Here is a 25,043-nt window from a genome sequence, read left to right as displayed (position 1 = left end):
TATGTTTTTGCCACATATGTTGTTGACACAGTGCTTTGTTCCCAACATGCGTATGGTCATTATTAATATTAGGAATTATCATGAACTGTTTTATGCATTTCATCCTTCAATATTTGTGTTTTTGGACAATAAAGTGAAATTACAAGCTACTACATTATTATGATACATTAAATTGAGAAGTGCCCATGCAGCAGCAGTTAGAAAAAAATTGTTTCAGAAAAGGAAACCGTAATTTGCGTGTAAACTGCTGGTCCGAAGTTCAAATTAAGGGAGTAGGGGATTCATTTTTCTTCTAATTGGCGCAATCGTATGATTTATTTTTGGCGCAAATGATACAATATAATTTCAAAACATTTGGCGCAAACGTAGTATTGGAGAAAAAAGTTATGGCGCAAAAGGACGCATTTTTGGCGCAAACGGATCACTTCCATATAACTAACTTGTGACATGCCTACATTTGATCATAACCACGTGTACTTGCACGTGTATTTATATGTTTATTTTGATAAACACGAATCCGGGTCCGTTCGCGCCCATTCATGTTCGCCCCCTTTCACTTTCGCACCCTACATGTTCGCACCCAAAGTCCGATAAACACTGACCATTGGTCCGAGTTGGACATTTAACTTCAAAAGCGAGATAAGATTTATTTGTTTATCAAACTACTGTTAGTTTATAATCATTCGAAGCTCAGTTTACAGTACAACTAAACAACAATTTATAAGGTGAATATAAATATATCAGTGGCGGATCCAGGAATTTTTATAAGTGGGGGCCCACTGACTGACCTAAGAGGGGGGCCCCTTTAATCACGCGTCAGTGATTCCCTATATAAGCAACCAAATTTTTGCCCAAAAAGGGGGGGGGCTGGCCCCCTGCCCCCCCTAAATCCGCCTCTATATATTTCATTCATATGTATTCTGAATGTTTCTATTTTGCTTTGTGTATTTCGACATGGCAGCGGTCAGTGCAGATGGCATATGATGACGGGCTGACTTTAATTTTATGTAAGTTAACTACACAACTGGTGAGGTATGGTATTTTTTTTTATAATATAGCCTTAGTTTTGTGGTTTAAGGAGTAACCATTTTATATTCGATTGATGACTGTGACGAATGAGAACATAAATAAATTGAATGATTTTAGAATTTAAAGTCCTTATATAAAATAGTTTGAGTACACGTACACGCGAAGACAGAGTTTAAAGTATATATAACCTGAAGCAAGGATTTACAACTAACATATAATTATACGTCTTTGCCTGAGGAAAAGAAACAGTGATAATCATCTCATTACTTTGATAAACTTTGATGTCCTTTCGTAAATGGTCTTTAGGTTGATAAACTTTTACTATAATTTTAAAAAAAAATGTCAAGCCTGCGTGCTATAAAATATGGTTAAAGAAACAAAACATTTGTTTTATAAGGTCCACATTGTTTCTGTTAACCAGTACAATATTCAATTGCATATGTAGAATATCTCAACAAGGAGGAGGGAAGCACACCAAAATCCAGAAGAAACAAAATAAACACAAAATGCAATTACAATTTTGTTCCTTCATCTATATCATACAACTTCTTAAAACTTTTCTCAGGTTTACAAGACGTTTATGTTTATTCTATATACATTATAGTTTAAACACAACCATAGTTGTCAATATAACCTTCCCATGAACTACTTTAATGTCGAAATAATAAGGCACAAACGGAAAGTGTACAGGTCATTGGCCTGATAAAGTTCTGTTTTGTAAATCTAACAAACACTTGACTAGTGAAGTTGTAAAGGATTGAGGCGAAATAGTTCACAAAAGAATTCAATCTAATGAGATTATAACTTAACGTGATATTTTGAAAACACGTGTCCGTTCACGAGGTCTAGGTTACCGTTATGCAAGTATGTTATGAAACATTTAAATATAAACAAGACCATTAACATTTGTATAACAGTCTGAAGAAACTTTTGAAAGGTTCACACGGTAAGAAAACTTACTCATTCTTCAATAGCATGAATAATTATTATTTTATGTTTTATAAACGACAACAGTAAAATTATAACTTATTATAAGAGATTAACATTTCTGTAGGTTGTTTTTAAGAATCAATTAATGTATGTTTGTGCATATTGAATGAAAGGTATAGCCTTATTATTTCTAACTTCGTATGAATTATATTAAATGCAAATTATTTAGAGAGGAAAGAATTAATTACTAAGACGGCCTTCAACTCTCTATGTAGCCTGAACTATCAGAAGCCTCTGGTTTTAATGGTTTTTAAATTGTGATCAAGATCAAACAACTTGTAACATTGTCATAAACACGTTTAACATGTTTAACAAACCATATAGATTAAAATTTAAAAGTGTAAAATCGTATTTCTGCATTCGTATCGTTTTTATTCCTAGAACTATCACGGCCAACAACTCAGTTTTCGATATTACAATTAATGTCTGCTACAGCTACTGTTTATACTAAATGAATAATTAGTTGCAGCAACGCAATTTGAGTATTAGAATTGAAAGGTGTTTTTTTTTTTATAGCGATTGCATAATTAATAAAATAATAATACTTTTTGTTTTGTTTCAGAAAATGGATCGCGTAACTTATGTGGTGTTACTGGTAGCGGCATGTGTTATGTACGCAGTGGCAACCATCTTTAATTCACTATCTGGAGGCGGCCCTAATGGTAAGTATTTAAAACAAAATATTTATTATATCTAACAACTACTGACATGACTGATGAAGAACATAAATTCTAATGCAACAACGTTTGTAAGGTTCATTTTGATTGGATAACGTCACTTATTTACATGGCATCATTGACAATTGATGCTATGGAACGTACGCGCAAGCGCAGACGGCATATGACAGATTTTAAATACATGTTTTAACGTTGTTTTCTGTCAGTTTCATTAGAATGGAGATAACAATATTGTATTTTAAGCTCCGACGGCATCAATTGGGGATTTGATGGTCGCAAATACCCGTTTACTGTCTCCGCTAACGCGGCAAAGTAAACTTAATTTGCGACCATCAAATCCCAAATTGATGCCGTCGGAGCTTAAAATACAATACAGTTATCTTCTTACAAGAATATAAAGATTTGGAAAATATCATGCAAAACATAAGAAAAATCGTAGTTCATAAATTAGTATGTATGTGTTAAAAACAGATTACCCATGCAGTTAGAAAAGCGATTTGTAATGGGTTCATTTTAACGTTTTGATTTTAAGCTTCCCTGACCTATTGCCATGTGATTTTTTGCTCTCGGTGACGTCCATTCGTTTCACATTTTGGTCCTCCACTAGGAATAAATGAACAGAAGACATTCCAACTTGGTAGACATGTTTCCAACACCACTGTCCTTATCAGTTGCTTATATATCCTGCTTTACAATTTGTTTTTATTTCATTCCAGCAATTTTTAAGAGCAATACTGGAGACATATCTGACAAATACTACCAAGAGGTTACACCAGCCGGTTGGACTTTCAGCATCTGGGGTGTCATATATATATGGGAAACATTATGGCTAGTTTACGCAATAGTCAATATATTCCGGAAGACCGAATCAGGATTCGTATTCAACAACCCAGAATTAATGTCGGCACCATTTTTCGTTATTTTTACGATCAACATGGGTATGAATCTAGCCTGGATTTTTCTGTTTGACAGGCAACATTTGGAGCCATGTCTAGCGATTTTGTTTTTAATGTACGTTACTCTTTACATGTGTCTGTTCTTAAGCTACAGAGCTTTGGATCAAAATCTTCAGAGCCTTCAAAAGCAAGAAAGGAAAGCAGATATTTGGTTAACCCGTATATTGGTCCAAAATGGATTATCCGTTTACGCCACGTGGTGTACAATTGCAACAAACCTGAACTTAAGCATGGTACTCATATACAGAGGTTCGTTAGACCTATCAGTTCATGATGGCGGAACCGTCACTCTTTCAGTTATTGCTGCACAGATCCTTGTATTTGTTGTATTAGACTTTTTCTTTTGGGACAGATACACACGATACACTTTAACACCATACTGTGTAGTCATTGTTGCTCTGGTTGGAAGTTTGACCAAAAACTATTCTGAGGGTAACAGAAACACAATTTTTACCATCGTTTTGTTGTCAATAGCTGTTGCTATTTTTATTATAAAGATAGTTCTAACAATAGTGAGACACATCAGAAATCCATTGAAGGGCATGATTATCTCCGAAACAAAAGAAAATTTAAAAAATCAAGTTGTCTGATTTTCTAAAAATGTCAAAGCATTATGCATAATATTGACTGGACTAAACTTTTAGGATTGACGGTCATTTTACGCAAATCCTGGTGCTAGCGAAGTTTCAACTGTGATAATGATCAGATACCTCTATTTTCGCAAAAAGAACAAAATTTGTGTACCGTTGAATGTATGTTTTTTTAATAATTCTATGATAGTTATTTTAATAATAGAATAAAGATTTTTGTACTTTCTAGTTTAATTCGTCTATATAACCTAATATAACACCCAAAGCTTACTTAATCTTATATCATACATGTTATTTGTTCAGAAAACATCTAGACGAACTGTTTGCACGAACATTTCACTTTGTCTGTGAAATTACCCGGAGAGGTAGGACCACATATATAGCATGGATGTAATTTTGAAATTAATAAATCAGCATTTTCAATGAGCAATTAAAAGTTTTTATTTTGAATTGTGAACTTTATTCAGTACTACACTATTTTCGTGGAATGATTTTGTGATAATTTATTTCTAAATCTCAATGTCAGTGGCATTCATCAAAGAGGGACGAATTACATACATGATAGAGCAGTACACTATATATTGTTCTATGAGCTTTAAAAACAGGAAGAAAAGCGAGATAGATCATTTTAGCAAGAACAAATAAATTGTAAATTGTAATATTTATCAGTCACGATAAAACATTTAGTGTTTTTTTTTACAATCGATGTAGAAAAAAAACCCGTAAAACAGATATTGACATGGCTGAAACAAGTACTGCCAACAGGATCAAACAATAATTAATAAAACTGGAATTTGACGGTAATGCCATACAAGTGAGAGGTTTAGGTGGCCATAAAACCAGGTTCAATCCACCATTTTATACATTAGAAACGTACCAAGTCAAGAATATGACAGTTGTTGTTCATTTGTTTGATGTGTTTGATATTGCAATTTGATTAGGGACTTTCGGTTTCGAATTTTCCTTGGAGTTCAGTTTTTTTGTGATTTTACTTTTTATATTTTTCATTTATTTTGAGCATTTGTAATTTGATATACCGTTATTTTTAAGTGATTATCTTATACTGAGTTTAATGCTTTATCTTTTAACCAACTATTATCATTCTTGTCTCAAAAACACTGCACGTAAACTGTTCATAATAATACGGTATAATTTGGCGTCATTTGTCAATGACAGCGACGTCATGACAATTCCCAACAAATCATCACTATACTGCCAGGTACACATGATTCAATATGGAGAGCGATAATGTTGTCGAATCTTCTAAAAAAATAGTTTCGCCTCTTATGGACAGGAAATTAACACAACTAGAGGAAAAAGCAGCTGTTTTAGAAAAAGATTTTGAAAGTATATTGAAGAGAACTGCTGAAATTGAGCTTTGGGCAAAGCAATATGAAATAAAGGTAAGCATATACTAATTTTACCCGTACCCTAAAACCAAGTCATTACACATACTAGTTCCTACTTTTTATAATAACCCGATGCCTTAAAACTTACCATTACCTGAAATAAACCGTTGTTTTTTTGTTTATATGCCTCAAGTTGATTTAGTTAAGCCATTTCAATTGGTATTTTATAGTGTGTCTTCCTAAGTTGTGTTGTTACAGTATTATAAAAGGTTAGGGTGAAGGTCTGGCCTGTTTGAAAAAACGTTAAAACACGCTGCATATATGTACCTTTCCAAAGACGGGGGACTGTTGTTTCATAGGTTTTCGTTTATTGTTGTGGTTAATAGGCGTTTCTCGTTTCTCGTTCTTATATAGATTAAACTCTTAGTGTTCTTGTTTGAATGGGTTTACACTAGTAATTTAGTAATTTATGGCCCTTTATAGCATGTTGTTCGGTGTGAACCAAGGCTCATTGTTGAAGGCCGTACTTTGACCTTTACTGGTTTACTTTTTACAAAAAATGTGACTTGGGTTGAGAGGTTTCTCTGACTCATACTACATCATCTTATATACCTAACCGAAAACACCGTAACCTAAAAACATATAAAGAATTACTGTAGTACAGGAGCCCATAAAAAAATGAAGGACACAACACTGTCCCCAAAAAAATGTCATACAAAAAAGACAACAACGAAGAACATTAATTGATATAAAAAGTCCCTGACTTGGTACACAATGTTATGAGGTTTGACAAGTTTTACGTACTTCTTCCATGTATATCCACCATTTCTTTAAATAAAAGATGTCACAGAGTTTCGAAATCAGGAAAAAAATTTCCCGTTACTATATGGAGAGCGTCGATAATCATGAACCCAGGTATAATACTGCCAATTAAAAAAAAATGAAAAGAGAAAAGCCCTAATATAACATGTTTGATGAAGCCCAAAAGATTTTAAATTTACAGTATTTGTGAGATGCCAATTAATCTGGTCTTCAGAAGACCGAACCATTTAAATTTTACCGAATTAGTAAGTATCTATTGTCAATAACTGTATGTAAATATATATACTAATAGCTAAACAAATATTTGAATGGTTTTGACCAGATCATGTATCTCACTGAAATGATGTTTACCTCGCTCGACATAAGTTAAAGCTCTGTTTATATAACATGTATAAGCTTATCGAATATTCTCGAGGTTTTATGATTCGTTATTAAAGGTTCATCATAAGGAATTGAAAAATATGGCCGTGTTTACACCTCAAAAATTACTATGAGTACAGACAAACTGGTACATTTAGGAAAGTTTTAAGGCATGGCAGGAACTAGATAAATAAAAGTTATATAAAGTCTACGTTTCAGAAAATGGAAAAATTACCTGCATTTTGATGTGCATTTTTTTTCAGTCTGCAGAAGATAGCAAAATAAACAAACACCCGAGTTTCATTTGATACGGTCCACTCAGTTACACAGTTTAAACCTGTTAAATCACCTATTGTTTACAGGTGTCTATTGTCCATCTATTGTCCATTTAAATCAATACTACTCACAACATTGATTATATGAGGGGAGCTTCTCAATCGTTTTCACTACTTAGTTAATTTTTGCACCTTCTGCAGGAACGAAAAAAAATGGATAGCAAAATCTAGAAAAGTTAATAATTTTCTGAAACATAAAATGCATTGAAAATTTATATATCTAGTTCCTGCCATCCCTTAAAACTGTTGCAGGTGTATAGGTTAGTCTGTACTCAGAGTAAAATTTGGGGTGTAAATACGGCCATTTTAGCCAAAAGGTTATGATGAACCTTAAAACTTGATGGCATGTATACATTTGTATATATAAAATTTGAACGCCAATACTGTATGCACATGGCAAACAGCATATAACTAAAAATACGTTCTACATATTTCAAATTTTATATTGGTCATGCAATATTTGGTTATTGATAACAATTGTAACCTTTTAATGGTTGAGATTAATACAATGTTATATATCGTCCCATAAAAACATATCTACCTCGAATAATATATCGGTCGTATGCTAAAAACAATCTTAGATAAACATTAAATTTTTCTCAAAAATGTTTATTGCTCCATACGTTGGTTAACCGTCCTTTACTGTGTTTATACGGCTTTGGAATAGGATACCGTTTCCCTGGAGACCATCATAAATGTGTGTATAACACGAAATAACAAATTTTGTTTCTTTCGACAAAATGCTTTTGTCTTTAAAAAAAAATAATACCAATAATTGCAGGTATGTAAGCACCAACAAATATCAACTTCTTTGAACGGAAGGCTTCGTTCATGTTCGACGTAGGAAGTTCAACGTTAACTGATTTCAAATAATTTAGTTCTGCTATGTAGGTTTTAATTTGTTTGTCTTGTATTCTAATCGCGTGTTTGTATAATTGTCACCTAATAGATTAATTTAGGTGACCCAATGGGCGTATTGCATTTCCGCTAATTTTTCAAAGTCCCAATACTACGTTTCCGCAAATTTAAAGTATACGTTTCCGCAATTTGTATTTATTACATTTCCGCAAATTTACCTGGTAAATTATAAAGATTTGAATGTACATATATGATAAATTATTTGTTTTTTCTATTTAATAAAGAAAATGTTCTGATCTTAGTATAGCTACAATTTACTAGATATAACTAGTTGACTCGGGTAAGCATTAGTTTAACTTCATTGAAAAATCTTTGGTTTGGCTTACTTGCCAACTGACATTATTGAAGAATGCCTTTTTGAATTAATTGTCGATGCTCCATCTGACGATAAATGCATGAGGTCTGCCGATTAAATATTGGAATTTTATATAGATGGCAATTCAGATTTCGACCAACTATTTGGGCGTCACCTCCTGACCCCGAGGAAAAGAGAACAACAAATGGTGTCGAGTCTTTTTGTGCCTACCTGAACGAGCAGTTTAACGCTAGTCATCCTACCATATTTATCTTTGTCGATGTGTTATTGAAACTGAAGACAACATCTTACATAGAGATGAGAACTCTAACTATAAAAGCACCCGTTCGGAAATATGAAAAGTAGAAGATGGACTTCCTTCCTGAACAAAATACAAAACTTGTAAACGGTGAATGTGCTACTATGGAATTTGTACGACGTGTTGGCTACAAATATTCTGCAAGAACTGACTTATTAACTCATATCAAGATATTTTTGAACATACGTTTTCATACATTTATATTAATTAATGATGTATTTTACTTACATGTTATGATGACCTTTACCTTAAAACATATTTATTTTTTATCATAGCTTTGCTTTCGATCAATGGGTATTCCTTAATTATTTGCGGAAAAGTAATAAATTATTTTTTCCGGAATAGTTACTTTTTTTCCGGAAAAGTAAGATATTTATTTGCGGAAACGCAAATTTTTTTTTCCGGAATCGTCATCTTTTTTTCACGAAAAAGTAATGCCAATTTGCGGAAACGCAAAACGCCGGACCCAATTTGTGTTTTTTGGTTAACATAGTTATACATACATAGAATACATACAAAAAAAAACACAAAAAAAAACACAAAAAAACCTCACACTATGCTGACATTAACTTTATCGTACTTTTGAAAAAAAGATGATTAAAAATTCTAACATGACGTCCTTCAAACGCTTTGAGGAAACACCCGTGGTAAAATTTGAACATATTGCATGGGCTGTTCCGATCGTACTCCCACGTCATATGCTTTTTTATGAATGAGTTTCGCGACGTCATAAAACGATGACGTTAGAATATGAGCATTTTACGGGAAAAAACACGCTTTTAAATCCGAAAATCATCACAACGTAAACGTAAACAAATGATGGTAAAATGTGTTATAGGCCACATTTGTTGAAAAATTTAAGACATATAAGTAAATTATCATTTAAATTAATTAAAAACTATCTATATACGTTATTTTAAATAGTTTAAGCATGTCACTAATTCAGTTTGCTCCGTTCTTTTACGCCAATTTAATAGTGCGTTTATTTATGGGAATGGAAAATATTTGCCTCCACCTAGAGCGCTTCGATCAAAAGAACTGCTGTATTTGACCTTTTAGAATCGAAATAATTCATGGGGGCTTGAATATATCTAGATTTTACCACGGGTTGTCCCTTTATGCCGATATTTTACCCCTCGCTATCGCTTTGGGTAAAATATTTGTCATAAAGGGCCAACCCGTGGTAAAATCATGATATATTTCTTAAATATATTAGTATTTTTTTTAGATTGACATACTTTGTGTAAGTTTTTAGTTATACACAGAAGAGACAAAATTCGTCGAATAGAAAGATGAAAATTAAAAGACAGCATTTCGATAAAATATGAAAACATAGCTCTTACAAAATGATTTTGAAAAATAAAGATAAAAAATAGGTAGTTGTACTTTCTCTTGCCTTAATAAAATATAGAAGAAACAAAAATCTGAATTTGTTAAACAATGAGATGAAATCGGGTACTTTACTTCATTTGAATGAACAGGCTTCCAAATAAATGGCTACTCTGGCCTGCCTCAAAAGCCTATTTCAATGAAAATGGGAATCGATTATTTTATGTTATTGTACAAAGATGTCAGAAGACTTTAATACTACCTTAAATAATATTTGCTTACTTCAACCCTTTTTATTAGGTCTTGCATTAAATTATAATAAAAAGAGGGTTTCAAAGATTATGCATATAGTCGACTTAGCTATTCATGACATTCATGTATTCTGCACAAAAAAGATAAAATATATATTCATCATAATGGACACAAAATGTTCGCTCGTACCAATTTTTAGTCACAGCCACATATTATATGGACGTGGTTCTTGCATGGTTATTTAAGGAATGACTGTAATATTTTTTCTGTCTATGAAGAAATAACATTAAAAAAATGGTGCACACTGAACAACGCGCGTAGCCAAAATTTAATTATTACAATTTAAACACAGGGGGCGGATCCAGCCATTTTAAAAAGGGGGTTCCTAACCAAGGACAAAAGGGGAGGGGGCAACTATATGTCCCCATTCAAATGCATCGATCGTCCAAAATAAAAGGTTCCAACCCGAATCCCCCACTGATACATTAACAATTTATACATTATTGCTCATAGCATCATATAATTTAATTTTAGATGTAACGCGTCTTCTGATTGGTTGACGTTATTTTGTTATCAGCCCATAGACATAATTTAGTCATGTGACCGTGACGTCATCAACGTTTTTTCGTGATTTTCTATGGTTTAAGATGGAATTTAGAATTAAATTATAAGAAATGCCTGTTATATTTTTTCTGTCTATTCGAAATAACATAAAAAATGTGATGCACACTGGTAAAAAACTCGCTACGCGCGTTATTCAGTGTGCACCATTTTTTTTAATGTTATTTCTTCATAGACAGAAAAAAATATTACAGTCATTCCTTAAATAGTAGCACTAACATACACGTATATGGACGTGTTTTCTGTTTATTAATGTGAACAACAATAAATAAAAGCGCATTGTCCAAAGACTAATTGATCGCATCCATCAGTGTATTTCGACCAAGACGATGACGAAATATACAATTCTTAAATCTATGTTTCAGGTGAATGAAGAAAAAAGACTGATTGGTTTGTTGCATACTCTTGTCAGACCAGGAGACAGACGTGCAACAAGTCTAATGAATCATGTCTCGGTCTTCTTTGACGAGGTTTTGACGAGACTAGAAAACAAAGGAGTTCGATATAATAACATAAAATTCTTGTATAGAGACTTTAACAAACCAGAAGTAATTTCTACATTAGACACAGTTTTAAGTGACATGAATTTTACGTCAGACGAAGTAAAGGATGTGAGACTTATCATTGAACTTGTACATTCAAGGGTGAGACGAAAAACAAAACTAATGGGAGCATACGAACTGCAGTGTGTAGAGACTGATTCATCTTTTATACAACAGGAAATCAAAGTGTTCTTGCAAGTTAGAGATGAAATAGACGAACCGATGAGAAAGGTACTGAAAAAGATAGTAGCTTCGTGTTACACCGAAAGCCAAGAGGCCAAAGGAGACCAAAACAACAACACGTAATCATAAAATACGTCACAATGACAAATCAAATAAATTAGTTATAACGATATTTGTATATACATTTTAAAAGTATCTAAATGGAATTCTATAAATTTCCAAATATATCTCCAAATGAAGTATAATATTGTATGTTGTATAGGTTCCTTAGTGAGGGTCTGTTGGTGTTGGATATGTTATTCTATATTACTGTATCTCAGTAATGTACAATGTTTTTATCCTACAAAAAGTACCAACAACTGCTAAAAAATGAAATTCTTCTCGTATGTTTTGGCCTGAACTATCGAATCTACGAAATTTAAGTAATGCATAAATAAATGTTAAAATAAAGGAGAACCATTTTTCAGGCAAGCTGCGTACTTTATACTCGGTAACACTGCACAGCGGGGGTTCTAGGACTTGCATAAAGGAGGGTTTTATGTAATTTTCGTAGATATTTAAAAAAAAAAAAAAAAATCGAAGATAGAAAAGGCAACCCCGACCCAAACAGGTTTCAGCTCATGAATATTCAATTTTGAAACCAATTTTATTTTTATATCTGTTTATAATTCACGATTTTTGAATCATTTATAACCTGAAATATTACAAAATGTGGATTAAATTATCTTAAAACAAGATTTGACATCTTCGTCCATGGAGATAGTACATACCGCGCACCACCCCTAAACAGATATCATTAAGTATTATAGGTCGAAGGACACAGTTATCGTTCTATATAGTCCTTAGTGTGAACAGTGTATAACTTGCAATTTTTTTTGTTACACTTTCCTAATTATTTCTTGATTAGTAATGCATGAAATATTAAATAAGGGAATGCAATTACATGTTAAAAAAATTGTGTGCTGAATCTTGATGTTAAGTAGTGATTTGGTTCAGGTAAAAAGGTAAAAAGGTAAAAATGTTGTGGTGAGTTAGTGTTCGTTTAACATTATATCATTTGCCTTGAACATAACAGAACAAAGAAGAAAAACTGTAAAGATCAATTGGAAAATAAGGTTTTCACTCTGTGGCAAAGTTTTCCTGAGATGGATTTGACTTTCAAATTTGTGTACTTTTTATTCGTATAGTTTTTTTTTACTTGTTTGGGTTCTTACACATCACTGGCTTTCAAATATTCGGTTTTGCACTCTCCTTAAAAAGGTTTATTCTGAAAAGCGCCTTGAATATATTAAGACATTTATAAAGTCTTGTTCTCAATTTTTGGAAAGGTCTTTAGAAATCAGATTGGCAAACAATACAATTAATATTAAAACAAAGTAACAATCTCAAGTGTTTGACAACGGAGCCAGACTTTCAGTGAATAATCAGTCTGACCACATATTTTCTATTTCATTTTTCATCTAAACCGATGCAATTTTAAATTTACTGTCAATTTCTGGTAAAATTATCATGATTATAACGTCCAGGAACTATGGTAATCAAAGTATTGAAGAACTAAACATCGGATGACCACATATTTTTGTGGATGACCACAAACACTTGTCTCAGAAGAAAAACCACATCTTTATAACAGAATTTTTTTTAGAATTAATAAAACCAGAATAGATATAGGAATATGTGATATAAGTGCCAATGAGACAACTCTCCATCCAAGTAACAATTCATAAAAGTAAACCATTATAGGTCAAGGTACGGCCTTTAACACGGAGCTTTGGCTCACAACGAACAACAAGCTATAAACGACTGGTTTATATCACAAACAATTTTTATATTAATATTTTTTTTACAAGTTTGTGTCAAATATAAGGTATAACATTCATACTTTTGAGCACATATTAGCTTTATTAAAGGCTAACGAAAGATAAATGGACGTTGACACAGTTTTGTAATAGATTCTGCATATTAATTTGACATGTTAAGTTCTAACTTCACGACTGCTAATTATCTGACTTTAAAATCCGGCTAGAAGGATTTTTTTTTATTGATTTTGAATTTCGAAGTGATAATAAAAATTTAATAAAAGAAGGCTAACCGATGTTCTCAGATAATTGAACATGGAAATATCTACCCGTTACCATAAATCGTTCACACAAGGCATTGTCCCAACAACTGTCCATAACCTCACAACTTAGTTAAAAATAAACCGCAAATATTGTCGGAAGAACTGACTCCTTGATCAAATATTTTACCAAGAATCTATGTAAATAACAATGATGGTCCTCTTTACAAGCAGAACTACACAAATACAAAGAAACTATGCACTGAACCCAGAAGCTGCACAAAACTCCTTACACGTATAGATTTATTTCGTCTTCAAAAAGTTGAATCACAAAAATACTGAACTCCGAGGAAAATTCAATAAGAAAAGTTCTTTCTCAAATGTCAAAATCAAAAGCTCAAACACATCAAACGAATGGATAACAACTGCCATATTCCTGAATTGGTACAGACATTATCCTATGTTGAAAATGGTGGTTTGAATCTGGTTTTATAGCTAACTAGCTAAACCTCTCACTTGTATGACAGTTGCATCAAATTCCATTATATTGACAACGATGCGTGAACAAAACAAACAGACACAATAGGTAAATATGTCAAAAATAGGGGTACAGCAGTCAAGCCATTGTTCCACTACTGTCGATAGTTCTACTTCTTAGTACAATTTTTAAGTAAATCTGGACCGGTAATACATGGTTCAAATAAATCCTTTAAAAAAGTCGAAGTGATTATTAATTTTGTTGGAAGTAGTTTGTAAATTGCATGCTTTTATTGGTGATTTCGAATCTGTTGAAAGTTTCGATTTTTCTACCCTAAATACCACGTAATAACTCATAATCTTATTAAGAAAAAATTCACCCACCTAATTAAATGGGCATTTAAAAAGTCAGGATGTGAATAAATATGTTACCCTTTTTTATGTCACTTAGTAGCAACAAACAAAAGAACTTTGTCAATTGAACCCGCTTTTATACTATGAATGCCCTTGAATTTTTTCTAGATAACATTTTTGTTCGGTGTGGAAATTTCCGTATATCGTTTAGTTATCGGAATTTCAATAGGGACTAAATGTGCATCGCTTATTTCGGATCTGTTAGCCACACAAAGGCTAACCAAACCTTTAAACAGACTTATTCAGAAGGGATATAGTTGAAAGTTACGATACTGTTGTCAGGTTATTAAAGGTGGCATATTTTGGTATTGATATTGATTCACTCAAAGGGTCTTTTCATCTGAAATAAACTAATTTATTCTCAAACAACCCATTGTACCACTACTATACTATCTACGCTACTTACTAGTACAATTGGTACAATCCAAAAGCTTCTAATAACAGAAATATTCCCTCTGAAAACATCATTATTTATGTATCCGACACCGAAGGACACTGATGGAGGGACACATAAAGCGGTAAGTGCAGAGAAACTGCTGGGAAAATTAAAGGATTATAATACTTTATTGCTTGATTGATTGCTTACAAAGTTCAATTTGTTTCAGAAACTATATAACGGATCTTAACGATACTGAACTATTTTTTCAACCTGCAAGGTTATCACACTCACTCATCCTATTCGTGCCTGTCAGCACATAAGGCCTCAACCAGTACTCTCCACATTTGCCTGTCTTTTGCCTTCTTCTCGATCTCCTTCCAGGTTTTCCCAAGGTTTTTCATCTCTGATTCTATCATTCTGCCAGGTCTCTTTTGGCCTCCCTCTTTTTCGTCTACCATCAGGTGTCCATCTCAAAGCAATCTTGGTGATATCCTCATTTCCTTTTCTCAATACGTGACCAATCCAACGCCATCTCTTCCTTTTAATATCTGTTTCAATACAACACTGATTGGTTTTGTAGTACAGGTCTTTGTTGGAAATAGTATTGGGCCAGAATATCTTACAGATCTTCCTCAAGCAGGTGTTATGGAATGAGGAAAGCTTTTTCATGTCTGATTGGATAATTCTCCAGCATTCTGCCCCATATAGAAGGACTGACTTGACATTGCTGGTGTATATTCTGAGCTTTGTTTTCAGACTTATTGACCTTCTCTTCCATATGGGCTGTAGTTGACAAAATGCATATCTGGCTTTGCTTATTCTGGCTCTTATATCTTTTGCTGTTCCATTGGTGTTACTTAGCATGCTCCCAAGATATGTAAAGTCCTCAACCTCTTCTATGATGTTATGTCCCAAGTACACTGGTTGTATTGTGTTACTGCTGATGTTCATAAGCTTGGTCTTCTTCTCATTTATAGTCAGTCCTATACTTTGTGCTGTTTCATTCAGTCTGGTGGTTTTGTTCTGCAGGTTGTTTCTGTTGCTGGAAAGTAGACAGATATCATTTGCAAAATCTAAATCCTCAAGAAAAGAATTCATGGTCCATCTGATGCCTTTGATTTCATTACCCAATGTTGTTCTCATACACCAATCTATTGCTGTAATGAATAAGATAGGAGAAATTACACACCCTTGTCGTACTCCAGATGTTACTTGGAACCATTCTGACTGTTGACCGTTATGTTATACACAGCACTCATAGTTGTTGTAGAAAGGTTGTATTAAGGTGATTATTTTAATAGGTACACCATATGCCCTAAGGATGGCCCATAAGCAACTTCTTTTAATACTGTCAAAGGCTCCACGAAAGTCAATGAAATTTAGGACTAGTTTGTTTTGCCACTCTATACTTTGCTCTATTATATTTCTGATTGTAAAAATATGGTCGATACATCCTCTACCTGATCTAAACCCTGCCTGCTCTTTCCTCAAAATTTCATATATAGCATCATCTATTCTGTTTAAAAGTACGCTCAGTAGTATCTTGCTTGGTACTGACAGCAAAGTTATACCACGCCAGTTGTTGCAGTCACTTTGGTCTCCTTTCTTGAGAAGTTTGATTATAAGACCCTTTGCCCAATCATTTGGAATAGTGTCATGCCTCCAGATATGTTTAAACAATTCATGAAACATGGTTGTGCTAGTTTCTATGTCTGCTTTAAGCATTTCAGCTGTTATTGCATCTAAGCTAGGTGACTTCCTGATCTCTTCCCTTGATACATCCCCAATATCGATGTCTAGTTCCATTCCAAACTGTTCTATAACTGGAACATCTGCCTGGTGTTCTGCATTCAATGTTTCTTTAAAGTGTTCAGTCCACCTCTCCAGTTGTTGACTTTTCGAGGCTAGTGTTTTACCATCCTTGGACTTACATGGTACACTGGAGCTCATGTGCTTACCACTTAGTTCTTTCGTAATTTTATAAACAGTGCTAAGTTCTCCTTTAGAAGCTGCTGTCTCTGCTTCTTTAGCAAGTGTCTCTAGGTATATTGCCTTATCTGCTTTTGTTTTACGTTTTACTTCTTTGTCCTTGACTGAATATTCTTTCCTAAGAGTAGTTTGGATTCGTTCTGACTTTGTGCTGTTCAATTTTGTCTTTATGTCTTTTCTCTGCTGAATGCTAGTCCATGTGTCATCACTTATCCATTTCTTCCTTTCAAGTTGTCGGAGCCCTAGAGTGTTTCTTGATGTTTCTTTAAACACAGTTTCAATCCTACTCAATCCCTGTTCTAAGCTTTCTACAGTACTTGGCTTGTTGTCTTGTAGGTTTTCTAACACTTGAAACCTGTTTCTTAGCTCGATCTTAAATTTCTTGAGAATTTCAGGTTGTTTTAATTTGACTGTGTCGAATATTTCCCTCTTTTTTGTTCTATTCTTTACTGCTTTTCTTAGCTTCAGTCTAATTTTACCACAAATCAAGTGATGGTCACTACCACAGTCTGCTCCTCTCATAGCTCTCACGTCACAAAGTGAGTTTTTCTATCTTCCGTTTATCATCAAATGATCTATCTGGTTTTTGTCACGACTATTTGGGGAGTTCCATGTGTAAGGTTATGTACCTTTAAAAAACTGTAAATAAATTTAAAAAAAATCAATCTGAAGTATAAAGTTTAAAGTGACCTTACTTACCTGGACGATCACTAATAACTTTCCTATGTCAAACTGTATTCAAGCGCAAATGATCCGATACGTTGTAGACCTTACCCTTATTCAGTGAAACCGATGGACATGTAGATTTGTATATACATGTAATAAATGCAACAGTAGTATACTGCTGTTCAAAAGCCATAAATCGATTTACAGAAAACAAATTTGGGTTACCAATCAAAACCGAAGGAATCTATGAGAGGATAACAACAGGACAACAGAAAAACTGAAGTGCAACATACACAACAACGAACCATTGGATACCAACTGCCGTATTCCTGACTTGGTAAAAGACGTGTCAAACTCCGAGGAAAATCAAAACGGGACGGGACGTCCATAGTCAGATGGCAAAATAAAAAGTGCAAAAACAACAAACGGATGGATATCAATTGGCTTGGTACAGGCATTTTCTTATGTAGAAAATGATGGATTAAACCTAGTTTTATAGTTAGCTAGAATTTCAGATTGTATGACAGCTGTTTATATAAATATCAACCATATTGAAGAAGAAAAACAAATGTCACTTTTTGTTGTAGTGTTATTTTTATTAGAAGAAAGAAATGGGGTAACTGATATCGTGAAATCAATATACAAAAATAGTAAGTATTCCAGAAACCACCCACCTAATAAAATCTGTAAATAGACTTGAATAAATCGGTCGGGACAGCTTCTAGTATATCAATGTTCATGTTCATGGAAATGCCGGTATTGGCAGTTGCTAATTTTTTTGTAATATATCAACTGAACATTGACCCAAACATCCTTGCGGAGAAAAGCAAGACGTAATAACTGCTTATCACAAGTACGTATGGCTGCGAACATTGTCCTTCCCAATATTTCTGTGTCAATTGTTATATCACAATCTTTTGTCGCTTTATAAACAAACCCATGGTCTAATTCTACATGTTCTAATTCCAATAAAGAATCATTTCCCTAGGTGTTGCTCGATATGACAGTTGTTATCCTTTCGTTTGACGTGTCTGAGATTTTTGCCATTTATTTAGAACTATCCTGAGAGCTCAGATTTTTTGTTTTTCGCTAAGAATCCAAATAAAATAATTCTTTAACAAAGGCTACATGTTTTTGTATAATTTCCGATCGTAATACGGTTTGTTTTCTAGAACGCTTTTGCTTCATTAAAATCAAAATTGCTGCTTTCTCAAGGAACGTTTATATCCGCTTCAAAGTACAAAATTTCTGATTTTCCTGTTAGTATAGAAATAATTCTTTTCGTGTCATTATCATTGCTGATTTTAAAATGGATAGACATTGCATTAATCTACATCTAAAGCAGGATTCTACTTTGGCAAAATAACCCATTTTTTTTTCATGAAAAAAGACGCCCTGTCAATTTTACTCCTTAGAATTGATAAACTTATTCTCATGATATTGTTACGATGCTTACATGACAGCTGTATTTAAAAAGAGATTGGTTGTCAGTGGTGATTTTATATAAGAGCCAACTGGAAATTTTTGGAGATGTTTTACCTTTTATTCTGATGAATTTATGACTTGTGTTTGCACCAACCAGTACCAACGTAATGCCGTGGAGCGTATTCCATGTTGATTCATTATCACACGCGCTGTCGAGCATTTGTAATTTCCTCTAACAAAATGTAACAAAACATATTCTTTTTATAAATGTATAGGCTTTATAACAAAACCTATGCTACTTAACTTGTTCTTGTATGATGGAATAAGGACTGCCCATCATTTTCAGGATTACTGCGGATGTGTTCACATGTGGTTTTAAAATTAGTCTACTCGAAAAACTCAACAAGAATACAAACACCTCAATAGTTATTAAACCTTACTAAGTCAAACTTCTAGACACATCTGTATTCTAATTCCAAATTTAAGAAAACGGGCACTTAACTCATTGTAAGAAGCACAGTAGGTGTCTTCTCTTAAAAACAATGATCTTTGTGATCAGAAAACTCTTTGAGATAACAGTCAAACTTCTTAAATATATCATGTTTAGGAAGTTACCTAAAGCACAATTGAAGAGATATAAGGTGTCGAAAAGCAACAGCAACATGTTGATACAAAGCATATGCATATCATCGGCACTCATACCACATCTTCCTATATCGATTGTAGATTGTACGACTTTTCTAGCAATTTGTTATATAAAGACACAGGACACCGACAACCTGTTGAAAGTTAATTGGAATACAGACATATCTTATCGGTCAACAAATTCGTGATGATGACCGTGATTTTATCTCATTTGCATTTCAGTTATCCTTCATAACAGGTTTTATATCTGGAAAATAAAAATATGAGATTGTATTTACATTTTATACGTTTCACACGAAGTTCTACCAATAACCTTGACATAACTGTAACAAACAAGATTGAAAAACATATATTTAATTACTTAAAAAATCTACATTGTCCGTTTTTTGTTCTAATCGAACATCGATTGTTTTTGTTTTTACATTTGTAACATTTTGTGAATATTAACACCATCAAAAGTGTGACTAAACAAACGAGTCATGTTTCATAAAATGACCTTTACCTTTTATATTATTTGACGAAAAGCGGTGCTGAGAATTTAAATTTTATAATATTTGTTAGAAATAAATTAGGTGTGTAGAAAGCATCTAATCAAATCCTTCAATTAAAACACAATTTCTTCCAAGACATTCTTTTTATTTCATCTTTCATAGATATTACAGTTTCATTTCGTATCATCTGGTTTATTCATGGTTCTCAAAATTTGAAACAAAAATCAAGTCTATCCAAACAATGACAAAAAAATAATCACGCTTGTGTTTATTAAGCAATCAACATTGAAGTTATAGGAGAGGATCAGTGCAAATCATATTTGACAAATGAAAAATAAACTCAGAAACAATAGAACATTTCCTGCAATTTGGTATTAACAATTTTTACAAACAGGGTATTGATGATGTTCTTTCCATTACCGATTAAAACTTTTCTTATTTGGGTCCTTTAAAGATATCCTCATGAACTAAAAGAAACCTCTGATACAGCTTCCTCTGTCTCATTTTCAGACATTTACCTCGAAGTTTACAACTTTTATGTCAGTACTAGAATCTATGACAAACGACATGATTTCAAATTTGAAATTTAAATATTCAAGATATGGCAGCATTGTACGTAATTTACCCGCTTATTAAGCATACATTTCTCAACTCATCTTATCTGAAAGTTATTATCCTTATATATGAATATTCATTTTGTTCTTCACTTTATAAATTAAAAGCTGTAGTTGTGTATCTTTTTATTTACTTTACACTTTTATTTTAATTGTTCTTCCTTTGTTTGACTCGGTGCTTTGGTGTAAATATGAGCCATGAATAATTGTCATACAAGTAAGTGATAAAGTAAATTATAAAACCAGGTTTAACCCACCATTTTTCTTTAGAAAATTCCTATACCAAGTGAGGAATATGACAGCTGTTCTTCGCTCGTTCCAATGATTGATAATGCTCAGTTTTGTTGATCCCTTTTTGATTTTTCGAGTAAGATTAAGAAAGCAATAAAAAGGGATATATGAATAAAGGCAATAGTAGTATACCGCTGTTCGAAAGTCATAAATGATTGTAAGATAAAAAAAAAATATCCGGTTTACCAACAAAAACCGTAGTAAACACACCAGCAAGGAAAGAACAGAAACACTGTAGCAAAATACACAAGTCAATGCAACACACACAAAAACGAACTATAAGGTAACAACAGCCATTTTCATGACCCTTGACAAGATGACAAAGTTGAAAACCTAATGCAAGTAACACGCTTCAATACAACTAGAACACACCCGCGAAATCGCGGGCATACAGAGCGTAGTTTAAAGTATGTAAAGTGTCGTTGGAAGAATTTTGTAAAATATTGAATGACTGGAGAATTTCAGCAAAAGTATCATAAGTCATAGGTTTTTGGGGACAGGAAAATAATTTTTTTTTATCCCTCCTCCTTTCCAATATTCCCATTTTTGATTTTCAATCAATTTCTATCAATTCCGAAATCAAGAGCTTAAAAACACCCGATTCCGCAGTCCCGATAAAGGTATATAAAATAGTGTGTTTACTATCAAAAGTTCTCATGAATATTTTTAGCGCTTATCTGTTTATTATGAACATTCATTACTATATAAATATAGTGTGATTACTTTCAATTCTAAGTTGACTTATCGATCCATAGTGGTCATTGATATAGTATGCAGACCCTCTCTATTTAATAAATTATGTGACTGCCGTGGATAGGAAACTTGAAAATGATAGCAGATATAATTCTGAAAATATACTTTATTCTTTGTATATGTATGTTCAAAGTATACAGAAAAACGCAAACCGGAAGTCTAATCTGACTTAAAATTTCGTCCAATGACGGGACAATATCCGGATACATTTTTTCTCGTTTTTCTCCAAAAATAACTCAATCTGAATAATCATATAAATGGATGACAAATGGCACTATGCACTGTACCTATAGGACAAAGAGGCGTGTTGATTAATTTATTGTGGAAAGAAGAGAAGCGACACCAAAAATTAGGTCTTCTCGTTTAATAGTATAGATTTGCATATCATAATTTTTGTTGTTCGTAATCAACCAAATGCATATTCAAACTCATAAGATAAATGTATATTTTATTCATTAATATGTTGATAGTAAATAATTAAAATAAAAATAAGATGAAATATAAACTAAATTTTATTTACTGATATCATTTATTTAAAAGAGATGATTTCAGCTTTCCAATTGTGAACTTTCCATTTCTAAGTAGCAACATTCCAGCAGCACCTGCATACGGGTATATATCTCCCAATTGATACGATATTCCCGTGCTTACATTTCTTATCATGATTTTCTTGATAGAGGGTTGCTGCTCACAAGAAAGCTATTAAACCAAGAGTTCCAAATGGTGAAGTTGAAATCATCCTTTCGTAAATTTTACGGACGCCATCACGAGTTGGTTGACCGTTATGGAATAACCGTTTCACAAATGATATCTGATATTTTCCTTACGTCGTACCTACAATCCCCTTCTCTTTCATGAATGTGACCTACCGAATTAGACTATTTACCGGATTTTTTTTTTATCACATAAGCAATACGACGGGTGCCATATGTAGAGCAGGATCTGCTTACCCTTCCGGAGTAGATCACCCCTAGTTTTTGGTGGGGTTTGTGATGTTTATTCTTTAGTTTTCTATGTTGTGTCATGTTTACTATTGTTTGTCTGTTTTTTTTTCATTTTTAGCCATGGCGTTGTCAGTTTATTTTAGATTTATGAGTTTGACTGTCCCTTTCCCTCTTTTATCTCGTTTAATAGTTTAAACATATTTTATTGTTCCAAAAAGAGACAAATGGATTAGACACAAGTTTTTCAACTTAGTAACGTCTTCTTTAATAGCAAACGATGAGATCAGCAGGTTATAGGAAAATTGTATAAAATTTATTAAAAAATGATTGCTAAGCAAATTCACTTTATCCCGATGTAATCATTGAATGTGAACAGATCGAGAAATCCATCAAATCTTTAATGTAGCCTTCAGCCTGCAAAACTGTTACATCATCGAAAAATACAATCTTTTATATATTGAACGTTTAAGTGAATCGTAAACATGGAATAAAATAGGTCTATTTTGGGAATTTGTACCATGCTAAGGACTTTGTGGAACACTCCAAAGTTTGGTAACCTGAAAGATCTTTAGATTGTTTATGCACATGATTTTTTCCAATTTTGTTTTAATAATATGCAGCAAAGATTGCCATTTTTTATGTGAGTTTTACAATCTTTTAATGCAATAATCTCTTTAAATACTGGACATAAATGATGTATTTGCATGTATATTTCTATATTTATAATATTACAGTTTATTCAATAGTTTCCTTAAATTATTTTATAACATAGGTCCTTAAAATGTATGATTGTTGTAAAGTTGGCCTTAGAAGAATTTGGCTTTATATTTTATCTTATTATTATATAGCTCTTCAACTGTTTAAGTTTTTATACACCCTTTTATTCCAAAAATTCGGTTTTCAACTTTCTTGATGAAGGAAAATCCAGAAAAGTACTTAGGACGCATGAAACTTATGTTTTCAGCAAATAACCTTTGCTCAGTACCGTCTTAAACATCGTTTTATTATTGATTTTCTTTGCTTTTTCATAAGAAAAATAAACTTTCGATAAATGTTCTCTGCCATTGAATTCCCCATTGTACCTTTTACAATGATGAAAACTTTATAAAGTTTTTCGAAAAGTAAAAAAAAAAAATGATAATAAAGGGAAATAGAAACAGTTTCAAAGATATATTTATATTTTTCAAATACCGTGATATCGAACGTTAAACTTTTCATTGTGAACAGTTTTGTTTATGATAAAACAAGCATAACGGAAACAAAGTGCTACCATTCTTTAAAAAAAGTACTCAGCGAATATTTCCTTAATGATATTGAAATCAAATAATGTCTTTGTCAGATTATTTGGATTTTTTTAAACTAGCAATGCTCACGTCCGTACCGTGCATGTTCATTGTATGTCTGTGATTCTCTGAATCTATGTTTTTGAATATCCCTTTGGCATGATCTCTCTTTTTAATTAGTGAGGTAATTTAGTTCTGTATCAATTGTTAATGTTCCTAATTGACCCGTTTATGAATACCAATTGTCCATTTCGAAGATTTCAGATTTTTTTCTAAGTAATTTATATACATATATATCTATTGAAGGGTTACAAAATCAAAATATATCGAACTCCGTAAACAATTCAAAAACGGAAAGTCCAATATCAAAAGGTAAAATCAAAAGTTTAAATATATCAAACGAATAGAAAAATGTCACATTCTTACTTGATGCAGGCATTTCCTTATGTGGAAAGTAGTGAAATAAACCTGGTTTTATAGCTAGCTAAACCTCTAACTTGTAATAACATTTTACTAACTTGATAAATGCACCAAAATTAGTTGTTTGTTTGTAAACAAAAATGACCTAACTGTTATACGGTAATAGTATTTAAACTTAGAATAAAGGATTCCGATCAAGCTAGGGAAAAATGGGATAGCTTTTGAACCTCCGTAATATTAATTTTGTCGAAGTTCTATTTTACAGAATTCATGCAAATTTCAGAATGTTATGTTTGTGTTATTCATATGAAAACCGAATTTAAAACTATATTAAATGTCATATTATGAATCTTTGTTTAATACCATACAACGTTGGATCAACTTGATGACGCATATGACACAATGTGTCTATATACAGTTTGTACTTATTGTAAATAGGAAAATAATTATTAAATGAAACAAACAAAAACAACAAAAAATTAATTAAAATCGACAAGGTGAATGTTATAACCTTTTTTTTTCTCAAAAAAATACACTCTCAATCGTGTTATTCATTATAAGGGGTCTTGTAGTGAATATGGGTACATACGTTAACTTTCAGTAGGCTTACGAATTCGTTGAAAGTT

General features: G+C 32.7%; 1 protein-coding gene and 1 long non-coding RNA gene across 2 annotated transcripts; both read left to right on the top strand.

The window, feature by feature from the left end:
- The first annotated feature begins 1,845 nt into the window (after window positions 1-1,845).
- On the top strand, window positions 1,846-4,470 carry LOC143067561 (uncharacterized). The gene is made up of 3 exons (XM_076240905.1): window positions 1,846-1,975; window positions 2,582-2,681; window positions 3,413-4,470. Exons 2-3 carry the CDS (start codon window positions 2,585-2,587, stop codon window positions 4,240-4,242), a joined length of 927 nt encoding a protein of 308 aa, XP_076097020.1. The 5' UTR covers window positions 1,846-1,975; window positions 2,582-2,584; the 3' UTR covers window positions 4,243-4,470.
- A 940-nt stretch (window positions 4,471-5,410) lies between these two features.
- Window positions 5,411-11,739, top strand: LOC143067562 (uncharacterized). Its single transcript, XR_012975973.1, has 2 exons — window positions 5,411-5,645; window positions 11,208-11,739. It is a non-coding gene; the product is annotated as an uncharacterized LOC143067562 (long non-coding RNA).
- Window positions 11,740-25,043: the final 13,304 nt, after the last annotated feature.

The sequence above is a fragment of the Mytilus galloprovincialis genome, chromosome 3, assembly GCF_965363235.1.
Source record: "Mytilus galloprovincialis chromosome 3, xbMytGall1.hap1.1, whole genome shotgun sequence".
In the NCBI taxonomy this organism is placed as follows: domain Eukaryota; kingdom Metazoa; phylum Mollusca; class Bivalvia; order Mytilida; family Mytilidae; genus Mytilus; species Mytilus galloprovincialis.
This window is presented reverse-complemented; position numbering and strand designations above follow the sequence as displayed.